At 34.5% G+C, this 20,895-nt stretch overlaps 1 protein-coding gene across 1 annotated transcript; it reads left to right on the top strand.

Moving 5' to 3' along the window:
• The first annotated feature begins 10,249 nt into the window (after nt 1-10,249).
• LOC143589972 (glycerol-3-phosphate acyltransferase RAM2-like) lies at nt 10,250-13,143 on the top strand. The gene is made up of 2 exons (XM_077070582.1): nt 10,250-10,879; nt 11,864-13,143. The coding sequence occupies exons 1-2, from the start codon at nt 10,250-10,252 to the stop codon at nt 12,743-12,745; spliced, it is 1,512 nt and encodes a 503-aa protein (XP_076926697.1). The 3' UTR covers nt 12,746-13,143.
• The last annotated feature ends 7,752 nt before the right edge of the window (nt 13,144-20,895 follow it).

Below are 20,895 nucleotides of genomic sequence, written 5' to 3'. Positions count from 1 at the left end.
ATGATGGAGTTAGGCTTCTAGGAAGAAGAAGTAGGAGGAAGGATCATCACACTCACACCCATCTCATTCTCATTAGATCTTCAAGAACACAAGTAAGTTTATAAGTTAATTTATATGGTTAATTTGGTTAGAAAAGGTGTTCTTGGGTTGAGATTGATCTTAGAGATCGAAAATTTTGGATGCTTGTGAATGTGTATATGAGCCGTGAGTATATGTGTATGTGTAAGAGGAAGGATTAAACCGACTTACACATGCATACGTTCATCTTGAATATCATATTTTTATTATTAAGATTGATTGAAAGTGTTGTTAGAATATTGGATGATTAGGTGAAATCATGGATGAATCGATTTAGTTCGGTTTGGTTCGGTTTCCATCTCACAATAAGTTCATAAATGGTTTCCACATGCCCAAATATCAAAGAACTTGTATAATAACTTATAAATGACGAAACTTTAGTTTTACAACCAAAAAGTTAACAATAAAGTCTTTAAACGAAAGTTCGGTTTTCGGTTCGGATCTAGTTTTAGGTTAAGACCGAGGTTAGAATCTACAAACCCATAACTATAGAACTTATAAAAATGATTTTAGAAACTTAAATCTAACATAAAGCATCTTTAAACAATTATTTAACAAAACTAGTAAACAAAGTTCGGTTTACGGTTTAGAGCTATTTACGGTTAAACCGAGGCTAGACTCTTCAAACCCAAAACCATGGAACTTATAAAAGTGATCTACAAACTAAAATGAACAGAAGTTAAACATGGTTAGTATGTATAAACAAGTTATATAGTTATTTATATATATATATATCAAGGACACGAAATCCTCCATGTAGCCTTGCCTTACGAGGCCAGAACTTAACCAACCGAGGTCGGATAAGTAACTACCAAAGGTAACAAGGGGTGTATATTATATCTATGTTGTGCCATATGCTTCAAGTATTAATTTAGACTAGGTAAACTAATTAAAATTGAAGAACTACATCAGTTTGACTTTCAAAGTCAAACTTAACATAAACAATGAAAAACAACCTTAAAGATATTTGAATTTGAGTGAGGAAATAGTATATGAGTAGGGATTAATGTGGGAAAGAGTTGGGTATTTATAGGATATGCTTAATTTAAGTGATTTGGCGGTTAAAACTCGGATTTAATGGACAATAAACCAAACAAGGAGACAATAGAGACAATCTGGTCTGCTGCTGCTTGCGCTACGTGACCAAGAGGGGCTCCCCCGTCGCGCGGCGCGGCGGGGTGAGGCTGGAATATTTTTTTAAAAGTTTCAAAAAAGATATTTTTGGCCCCCGAAGTTCGTTTTAAGTGATTTTAACGCGTTTTTAGGATCGAAAAGAATGTTTTCAAGACCCAACAAGTGTAAAACAATATTGTAACATAAATCACTTAAATTAGATCATAAGTTTCGGTTTACATAACGAGTCGGTTTACATAATAAACAAACATAAAACGAATATAATCGAGACCCGAATTTGACGAATGTCACACATGCGTAGTTGGGATTATATTTTGCCATTTCAATAGTTGGGACTTATATTTGTCAGTTGGTAATAGTTTAGATTATATGAAGCCAATTTACCTTTTAATCTTATTTCTTAATAGCAACGGTAATTTAGTAATTTTAAATGTACTTGGGACAAAAAAACATTACATCCATTCATTTTCGGGATTGCATGTGTTACAATTTTGAACTATAGATGTAACTTTTCAAAGTTGCAGACCTAAATTATAATACGGGCATAGCATTAGAGTATAAAATTAAGAATTATTGGATATTAATAATTTAAGCTTTCGTCTATTGGTCTGCATTAATCTCAATTTAAGAAAATCTTTAAGTTAATCCTAACTTTCAATGCATTAGCTTCCACCGAACCTTTTCCTAATGAAGTCAAACCTGGTTACTATTGGACCAAAAAATTTCATTTCCCCAAGAGGGGGGGGGGGGTTGTGAATGAAAAAGAAAATGTAACTTAAAACCCATCTTTATCGCACATTTCTTCCCATTGCCACCATCGTCGTCTCCCCACCCTACCACCACACCACCATATTTAAACTTAAAACTCATCTTCCTTCCCCATTTCAACCCATTACCACCACAGTGTATCAACACCATCAAAAGAAAACTCAAAATATTCGTCTCATTTAGTCCCCTTATACTCGATTGACTCAATTCTTGACTCTGATAACCGGATTAGGAGAAATTGACCAAACAGCGATGACTATGTGCTTTTGTATTTAAGGCGATGGTATGGTATAAATCTTGTATATTATTACTTTAATTGTAGTTTTATTGAGTTTATTGTTATAATTTGGTACTTCATATGTGCTTTTGTATTGAAGGTTATTGATCGTTAAATATGCTAAATTGAAAACTTGTACGAGCATGGAATGATATCTTGAGAAAACCAGATAATGATTTGGAGTTGTGGGAAGTTTTAGAAGGATTCAAAAAGAGTTTGGATGAGAAACCATATGCCGATGCTAAAAATAAAAAAGATGGGTGGACAACAAAGCGTCAAAGAGTAAAAACGAGCATATCTTGTGCTAAAAAATGAGTTACGGGACCCGTAATATATGAATTTTAGTTTTTTCAACGAGAGGAATTCGAAAATATGTTTTTCTTTGGTTGTGTATCGTGACACAATCGGTATATATCCACCGAGATACGCGATGGACATAAAAAACATGAAAAACGGGTTTTTTACCTATATGTTCTATTTTACGAACCCTAATAAGATATCTTCACTTCCAGCCGTCTGGGGAGGCGATTCCAAGAGTCCATATCACCTCCAATCACCTCGGGGTTCGTAGTTTATCATCCCGAATCAATAGCTGAAGACTAATCGAAGATCATAAGTGGCTGATTCATCTCGAATCATTCTAGAAATGTAGAGTATCGTAACTATTTAATATTTTCTCATGTATTAGAATTGAATTATTGTAGTTATTAATTTGAGATAGTAAATTAGTGATAGGTACTTCTTCATTTGAGGTATATTTTTTCATTTACTTGACTTTTGAAATTGGGTTTTGGATTTTGTTTTTTTTTTGTTTTTTTTTTTGTGGTAGACGGTGTTGGTTGCCAATGGTGGTCAATTGAACGGTGGTGATGATGGTGGTGGTGGAGATGTGGTTAACTTTTTTATCTTTTGTTTGCGTCTGATACAGTTTATACGGGTGTGCAAGAAAACTGGAAAAAACTGATTCGAAACCGAAAAACCGAAAAATTCAAACCAAAAAACCGAACCGAAACAAAAACCGACAGTTTGGTTTTATGTTTTTGTAAAAACCGAAATGAAGGTTTGGTTTTGGTTTTTCATGTAATTAAAATCGAAAAAACCGAAACGAACCGAATTCCTAAAGTTTTGTTTTTTTTATATTAAGTAATTTATAAGAATTTAATAAAAATTTAACTCAAATATTTTTGGTCAAATGTATAATAGTCGATAATTTTACAATTAAAAAAATTCTTGTACCTAAATTCATTTATTTTTGCCTACTTTTTTTTCCGGCCTAAAATTTTCAGGCTGAAATGGCGAAAACCGAAAAAACCGCAACCGAACCGAAACAAAAAAGAAAATCGAAAAAACAAAACCGAACGGTTTCAAAAACTCCAAGAACCGAAGTTTTGGATTTCGGTTTGGTTTTAGCCGAAAATCGCACCAAACCGCACCACTAGATACAAATAAAGTCGAGGTTTCATGGCGACAAATTTGCATAAATGAAATTAGGATTCTTAATTTCCTCTAAAACGTCCAAAATTTGTTAAAATAATGTGAGGTTAAGACGGAGGTTAAAGCACGGAGTTCTAAATTTTGAGTCTCTCTTACACACTCCATGGCATTAGAGTTGTGATCTAATAGGCAGAGACAAGGGGCGAAGACTTACCGGAGAAGAGGGGTTGAGGGGGAGGGGTGGGGGTGGGTTGTTGGAGAAGGAAAAAAATGGTTTATATTAAATAGAATTTTTGTTTTGTTTTCACAATTTGAAAAAATAACAATTTTTGTTCTAAAACTAATCATGCAAGTCTTCGTTAAGAAAAAACTGGGTGAAGACCAATATAATGAAACTTAAAATCAACCCAAGGAGTTTTCTTAAGTTGTGAAATGTGATTAATGTCGATCCATAAAACTAAAAGCACTAAAATGGAAAAACTTAACTCCACAAAACTGAAACTACAAATTAAATCAGTTCATTGCAAAGAGTTGTATGGGTTTAAGTACAGACATGATTTGGTGAGGGATGTTCCTTACGGATCCTCAAGAAGTAAGATCTATATTACAACCTGTTTATAATTTTAGTGTTATCAACGTGCATTTTAGGGTATTGGATTAACTTGTCGATCGAGTAAATAACGTTAGAGATTAAACGAGTTGGGTGACGCGGGAGTGCGTGCTCGATTTAATTCTATATGTTATTTGGGTTTTGTTATTAATATAATAACTTGGGCCTTAATAGATAATCTTGTGGGCTACTAATTAAATGGGTTTTGGTTTAAACCCGTGACATCCATTTTAATTATATATATGGAGACTACATACATGTAACTTGATCGATAGATTGGATATAGAACAGACGGTTGGTTACAATGTTTTGCTCTTCATGGGTTCTCAAGAAACATACAAATCCAATTCTAGTAACAAGAGAAATCTCTGTCTTATCCGATAAATCAATCGCGTGTAACCGGCGAAATAGGTTTATCTGAAAGTTTTCACACGATTCAGAGATTAATCTATTTGAAGATTGAAATCAAGATCAAAGGTTTTAATATATTATCTAATCCATCATCCAGGTACGCAATTTAAACAACAAAGATAAACCTATTTTGGTTAATTTGGTTATTAAGTTTCAATTGGACGGTTATATGAATATGTCTATTGAAACTTTGTCAACTGCAATTTTTTACCAGAAACCCTAATTGCATATAATGAGTAAAATCAATATAGTCTAGTGATGTGATTGAAATTGGTGATCTTGTTTTCAAGTTTCAGTTTTACGAACTGAAATTTTATTTATTTTATGAAGTTTGTTGGTTAATAGAACCATTATTTGGAACCCTACAACACAAGTTGGAATGTTTTGATGAATATACAAATGATGACAGTGCATCGAAAATTGAATGCAAACGAAAATTGATTTCTTGGGTTTCAATTGATTGCATTGCATATACCATGTTATTAAAAAAATATGAATGCAATGGAAATTTGTTTTTAAGATATTTGATGGTAACTAATATTAAATAATAATAATAATAATAATAATAATAATAATAATAATAATAAATTATGATTAACTAATTGTTTTGGCCACTGATGTTTGGGTTCAGTAATACTAATTTTTGCCAACGTGATCTGGGTCCACTTATTTGATTTCTGGTTCAAAACTGGTACGCAAGTTCAGTGTACGGTAGATAAAATTGTTTTGTTAAAATCACGAAATCAATAATTGTGGATGGCCTATCTATTTTGAGTCAGATCTATTATTTGGATGTTTTATATTTGAAATAAAAGAATTGATTTGGTAAATATAGTCATCCCAAAATCCAAATAGAGTCTGTATTGAATGGATTCTTAATTAATTTTGAAATAATGGTTTGTTCAAATCCAAATTGAAACAAAGTGTTTATTTGATTCTAAAGGGTTACTCAAATCCAAATGTTTATTTGATTCTAAAGGGTTCGAAAATCACGAACCGATTGTTCTAAATGAATTCTGATATGGGTAAGAAAGATGAGAAGCGTGCGATCATGTTTGTGGTCGTAAGTAAAATACAATAATGTTGAAGGGGTTGTGATCAATTCAGAAGTAAAAATCTAATTGAATCAAGAAATATTATTACTTTGAAGTACTTTGAATGTGGAGAATTCAAGCCTTATCAAATCATGCTCAAAGATACACAAGTTTCATTTATCTTCAGTAGTGGATCATGATATAATTACAAGGGCATATTGATATGATTGATATATTATATAACATGGCTAGTTTATGATTTAATAGATCATGTTTATCTTCGGTAATAGATCATGAAACTTTTAGATTACATTGCATGTGTAAATCTAAGGCCAAGGACAAATATGCTATTTTGGTAAAGTAATGATACAGAGACTAGCCATGGTTAATTATTTGTGTCATGCTAGCTACATGATCCTTGTTATAATACCAAAAGATGGGAGGTAATTTAATATGCATGATATGTAGTTAAATAGTTATTTGTTTTATTGTAATTAAATGTCATAAAAAGATTAGTAAGCGTGAAAAGTACGTTGGAAAGATGTTAGTACTTCATGAAACTATGGATAATAATTCAACACTATCTTAAGTTTTAGAAAGATACATGTATGATGGATGGACGGTTAGACTTCATTGTTCTTATTTTACTAGAAAGTACAAATAAGATATGAGACATGAAAGGGTTTCTCATTGGTGGGTAACCTTGGATTATGTTTTCCCATGTAGAAATATGCTTATTAAATTCTTGTGATTCCTAGGTCCTTTAGTATTATGGACAAGTTGGATAAATGTAGAATTGTGAACAAGTTGGATAATAAGTTTTTCGGAATTCTTAATTAGGAATTTTAGGATTGTGGTTTTTTTTTTAAAGTTTATTCTTGTTGTTAAATTTATAGACGTAACATCTATAATTCAAAATAATTAAGATTAAGGTGGAATTACCCAGATTAAAAAAAAAAGTTTAATGGGGCGGGTCTTGAATTCAATGATTCACTTGGACATGTTAATTTTATAAGAAACTATATGTGATTCAAAAAAAAATTATTTTTATAGTTTGAATGAAATAAAAATATTATTAAACTATTTGTCCAAATGGTACACACATAGGGTTGATGGGACATGAACCGGGTAATAGTCAACTACTAGAACTATACGAGTTGGGAAAACCCTTTGGGTGTGAAATAAACGAAACTCATCTTTGGGTTTGTTATTGGACTTAAAAAGTCCAATGGTTTCTAAAATAATTCGGTTGAGAATTATGGATAGTTTATTTCGGAATCCTTTTATGTACAAGATAACATGCTTGCATAGTGGAAATTCTCAGGTGATACGAGTTATATATGCAAGAATCTGAGTTGGTTTGAAGAATTCAAATCATTTGAAGATAGATCTGTACTTGGGATGAGAAATTTAGCAACCTATCCTATCAAAGGAATGGGGAAAGTTCGACTTGTGTTTACGTTTGAAAAACATTTATTGTTGGATTATGTGTTGCATGTTCTAGGGATTCAAAATAATCTCTTGTCTTGGATTGTTTTAAATGATTTTGGTTTTAAACAGATCATTGAGTTGTTTATCTTGAAATGAAATCTTTGTTAGATTTGAATATTTTTGAATGTTTAAACTTTATAAACATGTCTCGTTTGATAATGAATTTGTTTGTTTGATATCATCGTCTCAAAGCATGGTAAATTATGTTTATATTTTGTGACATGCTAGTTAGATTATGTTAGTTTCTTTAGAATGAAAGGCATGTCTGTTTGTTGTGTTCAAATGATGAAGCTCTTGATTAATTGGAAATCTTTAAATAAGAAATAGAGTGTCATCAAGGTGGTTTGAGTAAGAATCTATAAATGATAGAGGTGGAGAGTATTATGATTCAGTGTATATGAGTATACTGGTATAATACACTAAACCACAGTTTCTTATACACCACAAATATGATGGTGTGGCTGAAAGAAAAAATGGAATCTTGAAGAAAATACTTAAACTTACTCGGATTTGAGTGATTGATAAGACATAGAAGTTATTTTTTTTAGTTTGATATGAATGATATGGGGGAGGTTGATGTTATTCTAGTTATGATCATAAAAAGGAGTGACAATGGTATAGCTATGACTCGATCTCATTACATTGAGAAAGTATTAAAAGAATTCAATCAGTTTGATTGTCCTCCAGTTATTATCCTATAGATCATAATATCAAACTTATGTCTAGTCTAATAAAGGTGATTTTATTTCTCGACTAAGGTATTAAAAGAACCATGAATTATGGTTTGTGTTAAGGATAATCTAATGCAAGTTGTATGACTATAAGTGGAAGTGTATTCTTTCTTGTGGTAGGTTTCATTTCTTAGGTAATTAAGAAATGAATTTGCATCGATTGACAATGGAATGCTAGTTTGTAGCATTTGTAGCAACTAATAAAAGGGGTCGAATGGCTAAGAAACTGGTATAATGACATTCTATTGTGGTTAAACGGATGTCACCAAAATCTATCAAGTGTGATAATGTTAACTGTGAGTTGTAGTCAGGTTCATAATGGAAAGTCTAGACGGCTATATATATTATGCATAGCATGATTCATCATGCATGGTGTGATATCTAAGTATAATTTGGCTGATGATCTAACTAAAGAGTTAGGAAGAGATATCATGAAAAAATCGGTCATAGGGATGAGCATAAAGTCCACATAAAATTTCTCATGTTAAGATACCCAATTCCCATCTAATTTGATATTAGATGCTGAATTCAATGTGGAAATCTTAACATCTAGAGATTGGAACACATTAGTAGCATCATCATAAGGTATGTGTTCGGACCACGAGATAAAGGAGGTTGAAGTATAGCTTCTTAATAGTTCATTGAAAAATTGTAGTGCGGGTGTAAGATTAATGAACTACCTATAAGAATATGAAGTTTAGCCGCTTCAAGAAGCTTTGGACTTGAGCTTTGATATATTCTTTGATGGATTGGGACACTGGCTAGGAAAATATTGTGTCAAGTGGAATTTGGATTTATAAACGTGTGTGTATATTATCTTCGAGTATTCACTATGAATAGCAAGGGTTCAATCCGTAGTGACACCCCGATATTCGAATATTTGGAATGTGTAATATACTAATGTGAAATTCAATCGTCACGACATTTCATTTAAGCATACGTTTGAGTTTCTGTTAGGATAGTTAAGTTAATCACGGATATCACTAAAATGGGGGAGGATTGTTGGTAATTTTAGTGTTATCAACGTGCATTTTAGGGTATTGGATTAACTTGTCGATCGAGTAAATAACGTTAGAGATTACACGAGTTGGGTGACGCGGTAGTGCGTGCTCGATTTAATTCTATATGTTATTTGGGTTTTGTTATTAATTTAATAACTTGGGCCTTAATAGATAATCTTGTGGGCTACTAATTAAATGGGTTTTGGTTTAAACCCATGACATCCATTTTAATTATATATATGGAGACTACATGCATGTAACTTGATCGATAGATTGGATATAGAACAGACGGTTGGTTACAATGTTCTACTCTTCATGGGTTCTCAAGAAACATACAAATCCAATTCTAGTAACAAGAGAAATCTCTGTCTTATCCGATAAATCAATCGCGTATAACCGGCAAAATAGGTTTATCTGAAAGTTTTCTCACGATTCAGAGATTAATCAATTTGAAGATTGAAATCAAGATCAAAGGTTTTAATATATTATCTAATCCATCATCCAGGTACGCAATTTAAACAACACGACCGGCCGATATTCTGGTTTTGGGTGGGTAGGGGGAAACACGCTTGTGTCGACCTCACAGGAGTGTCCCCTCTTGTTGGGCTTTGGGACAATGGGTTTGTAGCAGACCAGACAGCATTGAAGGCAGCATCGAGCTAGGTTGCTAAACACGAGAGAGCTTGTTTGGAGAATCAACACGTGTTTGTCTCCTTTGCCTTTGACACTTTTGGTTTCTTAGCTTCGGATGTCGTGGACCTGTTGAATAGGGTTGAGAAAGGTGTGCATAGTAACGTATCGGCCCATAAGAACCGAAACTTTGTTTTTAGTAGGATTGGGTTTGTTATCTAAAAGAGGGTTGCGGCGCAACTTGTTGCCCGCTTACCTGTCACTTCATTGTATATCTCATTTGGATGCTTTTATGACAAGTCAGTCATCTTTTAAGTAAAAAAAAATTAAATCCATATTAGAGGGTTGATGCTATTTCTACGGCACCCCTAAACGTAGACGACTGTCCTACGATTCATTAAACGGCGATTTGAAAATTAAGGATACCCTATTTTCACATCCTAACCTTTAAACGGCTGTTTGATTAATAAAAATTGATCGTTCGTAAACTTAGTTAAATTAGATTATGACTTTTATAATTGGCTTATTTGACATGTGGTATATACTATAATATTCAAAAAATCAATATTTATTATAATGTTAAATCAATATCCCCACAACACTATAAATACTACTATGGAGGCTCAAACTAATGCACTCTCATTATCACAATGGCCGGCAACCACAAGACTTCTGAGCACTCTCGTGAGTTTCCGGCAATCTCAACTTGCAAAACATATGGCCGAAACAACCAGACGGTGGTTTCCGACTTGGACGGAACCTTGCGTAGTTCATTTTCCTATTTTGCCCTTGTAGCTTTTGATGTTGGTGGACCTTTAAGACTCCTCTTCTTACTTCTAGCTACCCCCATCGCCAGAATTCTCTATTATTTCATCTCCGAATCCGCGGGTACTCGTGTTCTAATATTTGCCACCATGGCGGGAATGAAGGTTTCAGACATCGAGTCCGTGGCACGTGCGGCCTTGCCTAAGTTTTACTCCAGTGACTTGCACCCGGAGGCTTGGCGTGTGTTCTCGGCATGTGGGAAACGGTGTGTGTTGACCGCGAACCCAACGGTGATGGTGGAGCCGTTTTTGAAGGAGTTTTTGGGTGCGGATTTGGTGTTGGGGACGGAGATTGATAGTTGGAAAGGAATAGCTACCGGACTGGTGAAAAACCCCGGAGTGCTCGTCGGAAGAAATAAGGCTGACGCCCTTTTGAAGGCTTTTAAAGACACACCACTACCGGAGTTGGCTCTTGGTTACCGAGAAACTGATCACCCGTATATGAAATTATGCAAGGTCATATAAGATTAGTTAAAAACAAGTTTCATTTATTATTATTTTTTGTTAAGTATTAAAAGCATCTAAAATCGGTAAGAGCTATTTGCCATATCGGAAAAAACATTGTTCAAAAGACTGGTTTTTTTCTTTTGTTGATAACTAGTATAATGTAAAGACAACGTTGAAAGCTCAAGTTTAGCTCGTTAACTTTTTTTGAACGGTGACTTTTATAATGGTTGAATAATCAGCCACAGCTCTTGGAGAGAGCCCAACCGCCCCACTCGGGCCAAGACTATGTTGTCTTAACCGGGCCCACGCTTGGCATCCGAGTTTGGCTAGGCGTTCCACGAGAAAATTTCGAGCCCCCTGCCACTTGACAGGAGTTGTCCGCCCACAAGAACAAGCTCTCTGGGAAGGGACACTCTAATAGAAAACTCGTGTCGCCATCAAGATTCGAACTTGAGAGGCCAACCGGCATCAAGTTCTTACCCATAATTTGGCTGGCCACTTGAGCTAGCCAAAGTGGTTAGTTTAGCTCGTTAACTAGCAAGAACTTGAGCGTGAGCTAACCTGGTTTCGAGTTTTATTTTAAAGCTTGAGCTTCACGGTTTTGTAGATTTTTAGACTCAAACCCAATTCATGTTTGGATTGCTTATTTCTAATTATATAGACAAATTGATAAGATTATTTTCAGTTAAAAATATTGTTATATTTGTCATGATATATATTAATTATATATAGTAATAACTAGTTCATAAAAAGATAAATTTAGTATGTTATAGGAGAGTACATAACTAACGAGTTGTTATAGACTTGCTTCGTTCGGAATAATTTATTAAACTAGTTTATTTCTAACTGAGTCCATTATGAAAAAAAACACACACAATTAAATGAGTCTATAAAGAAATATATCTAAGTCATGTACATTTATTAATTTGAGGCTCACCTACGCATTCAATTTTCTCATAGTATCTATAACTGGTTTCGTTTTCTCAACCTCAGGAAAGTTACATAGTACCACCAGCAACCGCGGAGGTAAAGGCGGTGGCGATTGACAAATTACCAAAACCGGTGGTGTTTCACGACGGCAGACTAGTCCAGAAACCCACCCCACTCAAGGCCCTCATCACCATTCTTTGGATTCTTGTAGGTTTCCTCCTCGCATGCCTACGTATAGCCGTGGGCGCACTCCCTATGCGGTTCGCTTACTATGCTATATGGGCACTTGGTGTACGAGTCTACATTAAAGGAACCCCACCACCTCCTCCTTCCAAAAAGTCAAAAGGTCAAACCGGAGTCCTCTTCGTGTGCTCCCACCGCACCCTTCTTGACCCGGTTTTCCTCTCCGTTGCACTCGGACGACGCATTCCAGCCGTCACCTACTCCCTATCAAGAGTCTCCGAGATCCTCTCCCCAATTAAAACGGTCCAGTTAACTAGAAACCGAGAAGCCGATGCCAACATGATCAAGAAGCTTCTACAAAAAGGTGATTTGGCTATATGTCCCGAAGGAACCACATGTAGAGAACCATTTTTGCTACGGTTTTCGGCTTTGTTTGCTGAACTTACTAACGAGCTGGTTCCGGTGGCAATGTCGAACAAGATGAGCATGTTTTACGGCACCACCGCAAGAGGGTGGAAAGGGATGGATTCATTTTACTTTTTTATGAACCCTAGTCCGGTTTATGAAGTTACCTTTTTAGATAAGTTACCTTATGAATTAACTTGTGCTAGTGGAAAATCGAGCCACGAAGTCGCTAACAATATTCAGCGAATGATCGCATCTAGCTTGTCGTACGAGTGTACAAATCTTACGAGGAAAGATAAGTACAAGATGTTGGTCGGAAATGATGGGACCACGGATATCAGCAAACCTAAAGACTAAAGTTGCACGGGTACGTGTTAGGAATTGGATGGTAATATTTTGTTTATTGGTAATGGAATAGATATGTTGTATGTACCAAACTTACATTTAAAAACCAAGTTATGTATCATGATTAAACTATTTGGTATATATATGCATGTTGTGAATTAAGTTTGTTACTTTATTTCATAAAGTATGAAACCATGCATCTGTAGGAAATTGTAAGTGTCGCAATATTGTGACAAATTAAATGTAATGAGGGAGACAACCTGAATAAAGTTTTGGCACTAAGTGTGAGAATGCCGAAAATGGGTAAATTTGTTTAAAAGAAATTGCGAACGAGCAGGTAGATTTTAAAATACTAGCGATAAACATCGACCACCTCATAAGATTGGCCAGTGAAAGGGTCGCATTCTTAAACGACTAGGGTCGTAGTTTTAAATTACTATGTAATGTTATTGGTTATTTAATAAAAAAAAATGTTTATATAAAAATAAGAATGATGTGATAGTGAACTAGCATAATAAAATTAAACTATATGATATGTAAGACTTATAAATTTAGATCAATCAAAAACCAAACGAGGGTGCTCTTTTTTTTTCAAGCGGCGATTGTTCCATAAACAAATAAAGTAGTGTGGAAACATTTACTGGGCATGTGTAGTTGAGCTCTAAATACACACAACATATAGAAAGATATAGCGTCGGGCTCATTAATCAAGCCCCGATTGATAATTAAACAAGAACTAAACAAATAACTCTCGTTTGTTTAACAGAAAATATAACTCAAAAAACTTGTTACAATATCTTTAAACCTTGACTCGCTTTGACTCTTCTCTGGCTGAATTCTAACTCGCTTTGGCTCTTCTTGATTAACCCTAACTCAATTGCATCTCACATTTTTCTCTTTAATGTCTAACCATAACTTGATTTATATAGACTAACCTTACTTGCTAGTCACGACATTACCAATTTGTAAGGCCCTGTTACCGGTAGCCCTACTTTGGTGTTGGATTTACTCATAAACGCAGTTCTAAATATCAGAGTTAATTAAAACTTTACACGGAATATAACTTCAACCATAACATATTACAAAACTGTCAATCTTGTCTTAACAACATTCAAATTTATTTAAACATAAAACATAGTCTTTGAAAACATCATAACATTTTCTTCGAGATGCCAGTATCTTCGATTCCATGCCATGTGTCTTCAATCACGCGAGCTGCCTCAACCTATTTGCCTGCGTGCATACTAAAAGTCAGCTACGCTGAGTGAGTTCTAGTTAATCACATAACTTACTTTACATACACATACACGTGCCCGTAGGTACGCATTATATACTTTACCTGTCCATCAATCTTTCATACACATACATATCTAACCTTACGTTATATTTATAGCATTCGCCCTACATACCTCGGATATTATTAGAGTCCGGTACCCTCCATCCTCGGATATTATTAGGGTCCGGTGCCCTTCATCCTCGGATATTATTAGGGTCAGGTACCCTTCATCCTCGGATATAATTAGGGTCTGGTACCCTTTCTTCCATACCTTTTTAACATACTTTTCCATATACATAATCGTAAGTTTCATACATACATCATTCATTCTTCATCTTACAACATACATATAACATCAACCATTTCCTGGCAATACATGCAATTCCGAAGATCGTTCATATATCGACAAGAAACCATTCATACATTTCACATAATACATATATGGCATACACTTATCACTTAGGATAAGTGTATTAACTAATCACATCGAGTATGCACACAGCCCCGAAAACATAACAAGGAATGGGGCTAGAAACTCACCTGAATGCGGTTACGTTCACCGTTTATAGTTATTCCTTTCTTCAGTTGGGCACGGCTAACTGTTTAACAATTACTCGTATCAATTATCTATCACTAGCCATATCACGTTTCTATTCTAATTATAACCCTCAAATGACGGGGGTCCGGGGGCAGCTCCCCTGGCAGCGGGGTCTAGGGGCGGCAGCCCCTAGCAGGGTGGAAGGGGCAGAGCCCCTGGCTGGGGTCGAGCTGCCAGGTCAGCTGGGAAAATTTTATTTCCATTAACCCTCGTAACACATTTTTCATTAAGATTTTGAATTATTAAATTTGCTAACTTAAAAAGTTCAAGGACTTCTTTGTAATTAAATCATTCTTCTTTAAGTCCAGGGACTGTTCTGTCATTCTTTCAAAGTTCTGATTTGTTAAGATGCTCTTTAGCGAATTGGGATTCATTCGTTACTTCTCTCCTCCATAACGAACTGGCTAATTCGTTACTTCATAACGAATTGGTCTTTTTAGCGAATTGGTCCACATTCGTTTGGTCTGCTTAACGAATTGGTCTTCTTGGCGAATTGAACCCTTATGGCGAACCAGTCCTCATAACGAATTAAACCTTATAATGAAATGGTCAACATACGAATTGGACTTAACGAACTGAAGCTAGTTCGTCAGTCTTTCCCTAACGAATTAGTACACAAATCAAAGCTAGCTCGTTATATTCCCATAGACGAATCAGCTAGCGAATTGCTTCTAATTCGTCAATTACTCCCTAGCGAACTAGGGCTAGGTCAGGGAATGTCAGAACATTCCCTGACACCCCTAACCTCGTATTAACTTTTCCGGTGCCGCCATCGCCGGAAAGCCGCCGGAAAACCGCGAACACGTCGGAAAAACGGGTTTTAACTCGTTTTTCGTCCCATTCGACCCAGATCTGAGCTAGGGTGACCCCTAAGCTCATCATAGATTCGGTTTATACCCGATTCCACCCGGATCTCGTGACTTAAACGGTTTAACGATGTCGGCTCGTCGTTTCGTGACTATATCTAACGGGTTTAGCTCATACAATATTAAACTATCATTACCTCGGGTCGGTGCTCGGTTTCCTTCTTGGTTTCGGCTAGAGAGAAAAGAGAGAACTAGAGAGAAGCTTAAGTGTGTGTTTTGGGTGGTGTATGGAATATGTGTGAATGAATTAAATGGTGATTAAAGGTTTATATATTTATGGATCATGGGCTTAAGCTCATGGTCCTTCCTTCTTTCTTTCCTAACCCAAGTCCATAACCCATATTCATTTACCCAACACTATCCCAACTCGTATTCTATTTATCTAAACTGATAATGACCCACTATAAATAACGAAATTTATTTTATTATAATAACCAAAAGTAGGATGTTACACAATTATAATTACAAAACAATTAGGAAACATATTGTAATAAAAAAACATAAACAACTATGACCTACTTGACATTATTGGTCTCTCAAGTTCACCGACTTGTGAATTGGACTCCGAAAGTCCGTCTAACAATCACCCCCCACCCAACCACCACCAAATTTCCGACTCAAAATAGGTGGTCTTTGACTTTTAACTTGTCCCGTTTGATGTATCTGATTCGTACCACGATCTTGGTCATCACGGCTTTAGCACTATTTTGGTCCTCATCATTTTGGTCTTGATAACCCGGAACTCCTCTTGATCATAAACTGTTCTTTCTGCTTTCACGAACTCAACTATCTATGTGACCTTTGTGACACCCGGCTAAAAATTAGCCTAAACCATGACTAATATAATCTCGATTAGCAATAAAATTTTGTCATTATGAGAAAAGTATTCTTTATTAGTGATCTAGACGTTTCAAAGTCAAAAAAAAGTGCAAAAATCGCCACGTAACGAGCCTGACGTGGAATAACCTCGGGTAACGAGTCAAAAAGTAAACAAATCCTTAAAGAGGCTAAATGATCTCGAAAAATTGAAATACATATTAAAGTAGTCGAGAAAATGTATAAACTTAATTTTAGAAGGCTCGAATCGCAAAAATTGCAAAATAAGTAAACCGAGTGTCGGTGGACGACCCGGTAAGGACCCAACGTCAACAATTTCCAAAATTTAGTTTCTTAGCTAGTATTATCAAGAATCCAATTTCGTTCAAAGTCTGACAAAAACTATTAGAAACGGGATTCGTTTGATTAGCTAAAATTCGATAGACGTTAAAACGGAAACTTAAGATTATTTTTTAAACACCTACTTACTAACCCAAACCCATGTTCCACCACCCACGGATTTATCCCATTGTTTCATTTCTTAAAACCAATGGCCACACATGTTTTTACTTGTAAAACCATGTCCTCCTCATCCTATATATATATATATATATATATATATATATATATATGCCCACACACACATCACAAACACACCATCACATACTCATATTCAAATCACCACACACACATTCAAGTTAGATCAAGATCATGATGGAGTTAGGCTTCTAGGAAGAAGAAGTAGGAGGAAGGATCATCACACTCACACCCATCTCATTCTCATTAGATCTTCAAGAACACAAGTAAGTTTATAAGTTAATTTATATGGTTAATTTGGTTAGAAAAGGTGTTCTTGGGTTGAGATTGATCTTAGAGATCGAAAATTTTGGATGCTTGTGAATGTGTATATGAGCCGTGAGTATGTGTGTATGTGTAAGAGGAAGGATTAAACCGACTTACACATGCATACGTTCATCTTGAATATCATATTTTTATTATTAAGATTGATTGAAAGTGTTGTTAGAATATTGGATGATTAGGTGAAATCATGGATGAATTTGGCGTTTGAGCTTGATATTAGAATGAATTTTTGGTAGTTAATGATCAAAAGGATTAATGATATGAACATAAACTATTGAATTACTAGTATTAAAATGGAAATTGGCAAGAACATGTTCATAATTGTAAATTTGGGGATATTTGGGTTTTGGATTAATTAGGGATTTTGGATGGATTGTTAAATCAAAAAGTGATATGGGATAACCTAATTGAAAGTAAGATATGTTTTATGTTAGAATTAATAGTTGGAACTTGAAAATTAACAAAGATTGTTAAAGTTACTATATAAGGAAACTTTAATTTAAGAAAAGTTGAATCTTTGATTTTATGTGGATACTTGTGATGAATGTGATCAATATGTGATTAATAACAACTTTGAACTAAGATAGGGTGCATGATTAGAAGCATGGATTAGTTAACACCTTGGTTAAAATGGACAACAACTTACTAAATAAGGAAATTTTGTTGAATGATAAATTGAAACAACAAAACTGGATAGAACACTTAGGATGCATGAAACTCTATCAAACTAATTGAATGAAACTTAGAATTGTACTTAATCAAAGTGGGAAGATTGAATTGGATAGAATTATCAAAAATTAAAAGTTACTATAATAGGAAACGTTGAATGATAAATAAGGAAATTTTGTTGAATGATAAATTGAAACAACAAAACTGGATAGAACACTTAGGATGCATGAAACTATATCAAACTAATTGAATGAAACTTAGAATTGTACTTAATAAAAGTGGGAAGATTGAATTGGATAGAATTATCAAAAATTAAAAGTTACTATAATAGGAAACGTTGATAGTTAAACACTTAGAAAATTCATAATTTGATTGGTTAATGAACTACTTGAACTTATACGTAAATGACATGATGATTTGAAACTGGACATTTAGGTATTAATATTTGTTCATATAAAAATAACAAAACTTGATTAGTAACATTATTAATAAACTTAGAATATGAAGTAGAAACTTGAAAATTGGGTTAAACGTGCCTTGCGAAATGATTTGATCAAAACTGCAATTTATGGTGAATTATGTGTCCTTATATGTGTGATTAGTCCATTAGATGATTAGTATAGACTTGTTCAATTTAATTGACTTGTCGGTAATGTTAACAGTCGAAAAATCGGCTTTTTGAACGAAACCGACACGACTATTAGGGAATGTTTTAGAACAGCCCCTAAAGCAGTAAAACACTCATGTATAACATAATTTAATACATGAGAAAAGGACAAGATGATAAACTTAGTCCTAAACAGTTCGTGTCACGAAAAACGACACAAAAACGTTAAAAAGTTGTTATTTTAAGAAAATATTAACAAAAATGAAAATAATATATTTTCACAAGTTAACTTGTAAAAATTGATTAATATATATGAAACAAGTATTTTACATGAATTATAAGATATATTTTTAACGAAAAACCGAAACGATTTATTTTAAACATAAAACCGACGAAACCGACAAGAATTGTGAAAAATAAAAGATTGATATTTTCTTAAAACTTTCCAGCAACTGAAACTTAAAATATTTTATTATATTTATATATTTTAATCGTTTATTAATTGATTTAGTAATGGTTAACGGAAAACCGAACTATGTGTACTCGCTTATTTGCTTATGTGAACACTAGATTAAGATTTAATAAACTAAAGAGATGTTATAAAAACTAAAACCAAGTTTTTATTAACAAAACGTGTACTAATATAGGACACGCAAATTCTGGAATGAAAAGCTTCAAACCGTGAGTTTCTCTATCGAACCCCCCTTCGTTTTTAACTAGAATTGTTTTAAATCGATATTTAATTGTGTTTTGGGGGAAAAGCATATTCTTCATTTCATATGGAACCCATTGATTTTGTAAAGGCATTTTATTTTACAAACCGTGTTAAACCCGAGATGAGTCTAGTTGGCTAAATAACGGTTAACCCTAGAAAGGGGCACAGAAATATGGGTAGATCTATCGGGGTGAGCCCCCCCCCCCCCCAACTTCCAATCGCGTTGGGTTAAAATTGGGTATATTTTGAGTCTGGTATGTATCGTGTTATCAACTATGATAGTCATACGTAATGTTGTATTCTTTGCTCGTCTACAACAGCACGATTTATTTAAGAAATAAAATTCCTATTGTTTTGTGATGTAATGACGGTAGATCATTACATACGGATTGGTGATATAATGGCGCTAATCCATTATACACTGGATATTTTGGATATAATTCGGGGTGTTGTGACGATTACACACGAATTGATATCGGATATAATGAAAGAAGATCATTATATGGATGTTGTTTCGATTCATATATATATATATACATACATATATATATATATATATATATATATATATACATATTTATATATGGACTATTTTGTTATAAAGGGAAACTCACCAACACATTGTGTTGATCGATATTTTAATATGTTTTTCAGGTAAATAAATGAAGTATGGAAGCTTCGCGAAAAGCGCGGGAAAATAGTGACGTGTGTTAGAATGAAAAATGTTGACTTTATGTTGAACTTGTAATTTGAATAAAAAAATCGTGTAATATGACACGTGTAATGGCTCTGATGGTTAAATAAAGTTCAACTTTCATTAGAATTCTATTGTTAAATGTGATTGGCTGAAACGGCGTCTGTCACCACCCGAAATACTTGGTCAAAGTCTTCCGCTGTTTAAATACTGTGTCTTTATAATGTTTAACCTTAACTCTGTTTATACAGACTAACATAACTTTCTATTCAAAATATTACCAATCATAATAACAAAACAGTTAGGAAACGTATTGTGATTAAGAAACATAGTCAATTATGACTTTTCATTATTGATCTCTCAAATTCACCGACATCTGACTTGGAGTCCAAACTTACGTCCAACAATTTCAACATTTAGAAGAATATAGTATGAGGCATGTACAACATTAAGGGTTTGCAAAAATTACTTAAAACTTGGCACATTCTCGAAAATGGATGTTGGATGATTGATGATACATTTATCTCCCTCGGGTGACTGGGTTAAAACACCTGAGTCTTATCCCGATTCTCATTGGGCAAGAATTCACCCTCTACTTACGCACTTTCTCTTCTTCTCCCTCACACCTACAACTCTTCTTCTCCATTATTCCTCATAATTTCCTTCTTCTTCCTCACCTCCTTTTCTTATTCATTGAATACTCGTTGAAGCACACCAAGAAACCACCACCCATCACCAAGACACACCACCGTTTTAGCGCACCACTGATTCTTCAATCCCTAAGCACCACTACTATCATCATCTTCCCTTCACACCACTGTCGCATCAACACCGATAATCTGATCCCCAACACCATCGTTGCATCACCTCCACTCCACTAATTCTCCGATTCACTCCACCGTCTCACCATCTCGACTCCAAGTCAACTTTGATCTCCACCCGTCTAACCTTTGTGTCCGACTCGATACCACCGTCCTCACACCGATGGAGCTCAACATCAATGCAAGGTCTGATCCGGTTACTTTAAGGGTAAAACACTAGTTTAATTATTTTTGTTTTG

The sequence above is a fragment of the Bidens hawaiensis genome, unplaced genomic scaffold (assembly GCF_021521415.1).
Source record: "Bidens hawaiensis isolate Kalapana, Puna unplaced genomic scaffold, B.hawaiensis_p1.1 tig00038073_1, whole genome shotgun sequence".
In the NCBI taxonomy this organism is placed as follows: domain Eukaryota; kingdom Viridiplantae; phylum Streptophyta; class Magnoliopsida; order Asterales; family Asteraceae; genus Bidens; species Bidens hawaiensis.
The sequence above is the reverse complement of the archived record's forward strand: the minus strand, read 5'-3'. Positions and strand labels throughout refer to the sequence as shown.

Bases quoted from the DNA above. Each gene is read 5' to 3' on its own strand.
- LOC143589972 (XM_077070582.1), top strand. From the start codon at position 10,250: ATGGCCGGCAACCACAAGACTTCTGAGCACTCTCGTGAGTTTCCGGCA. The intron at 10,880-11,863 runs GTCATATAAGAT...TCTCAACCTCAG, and splicing joins CGTATATGAAATTATGCAAG to GAAAGTTACATAGTACCACC.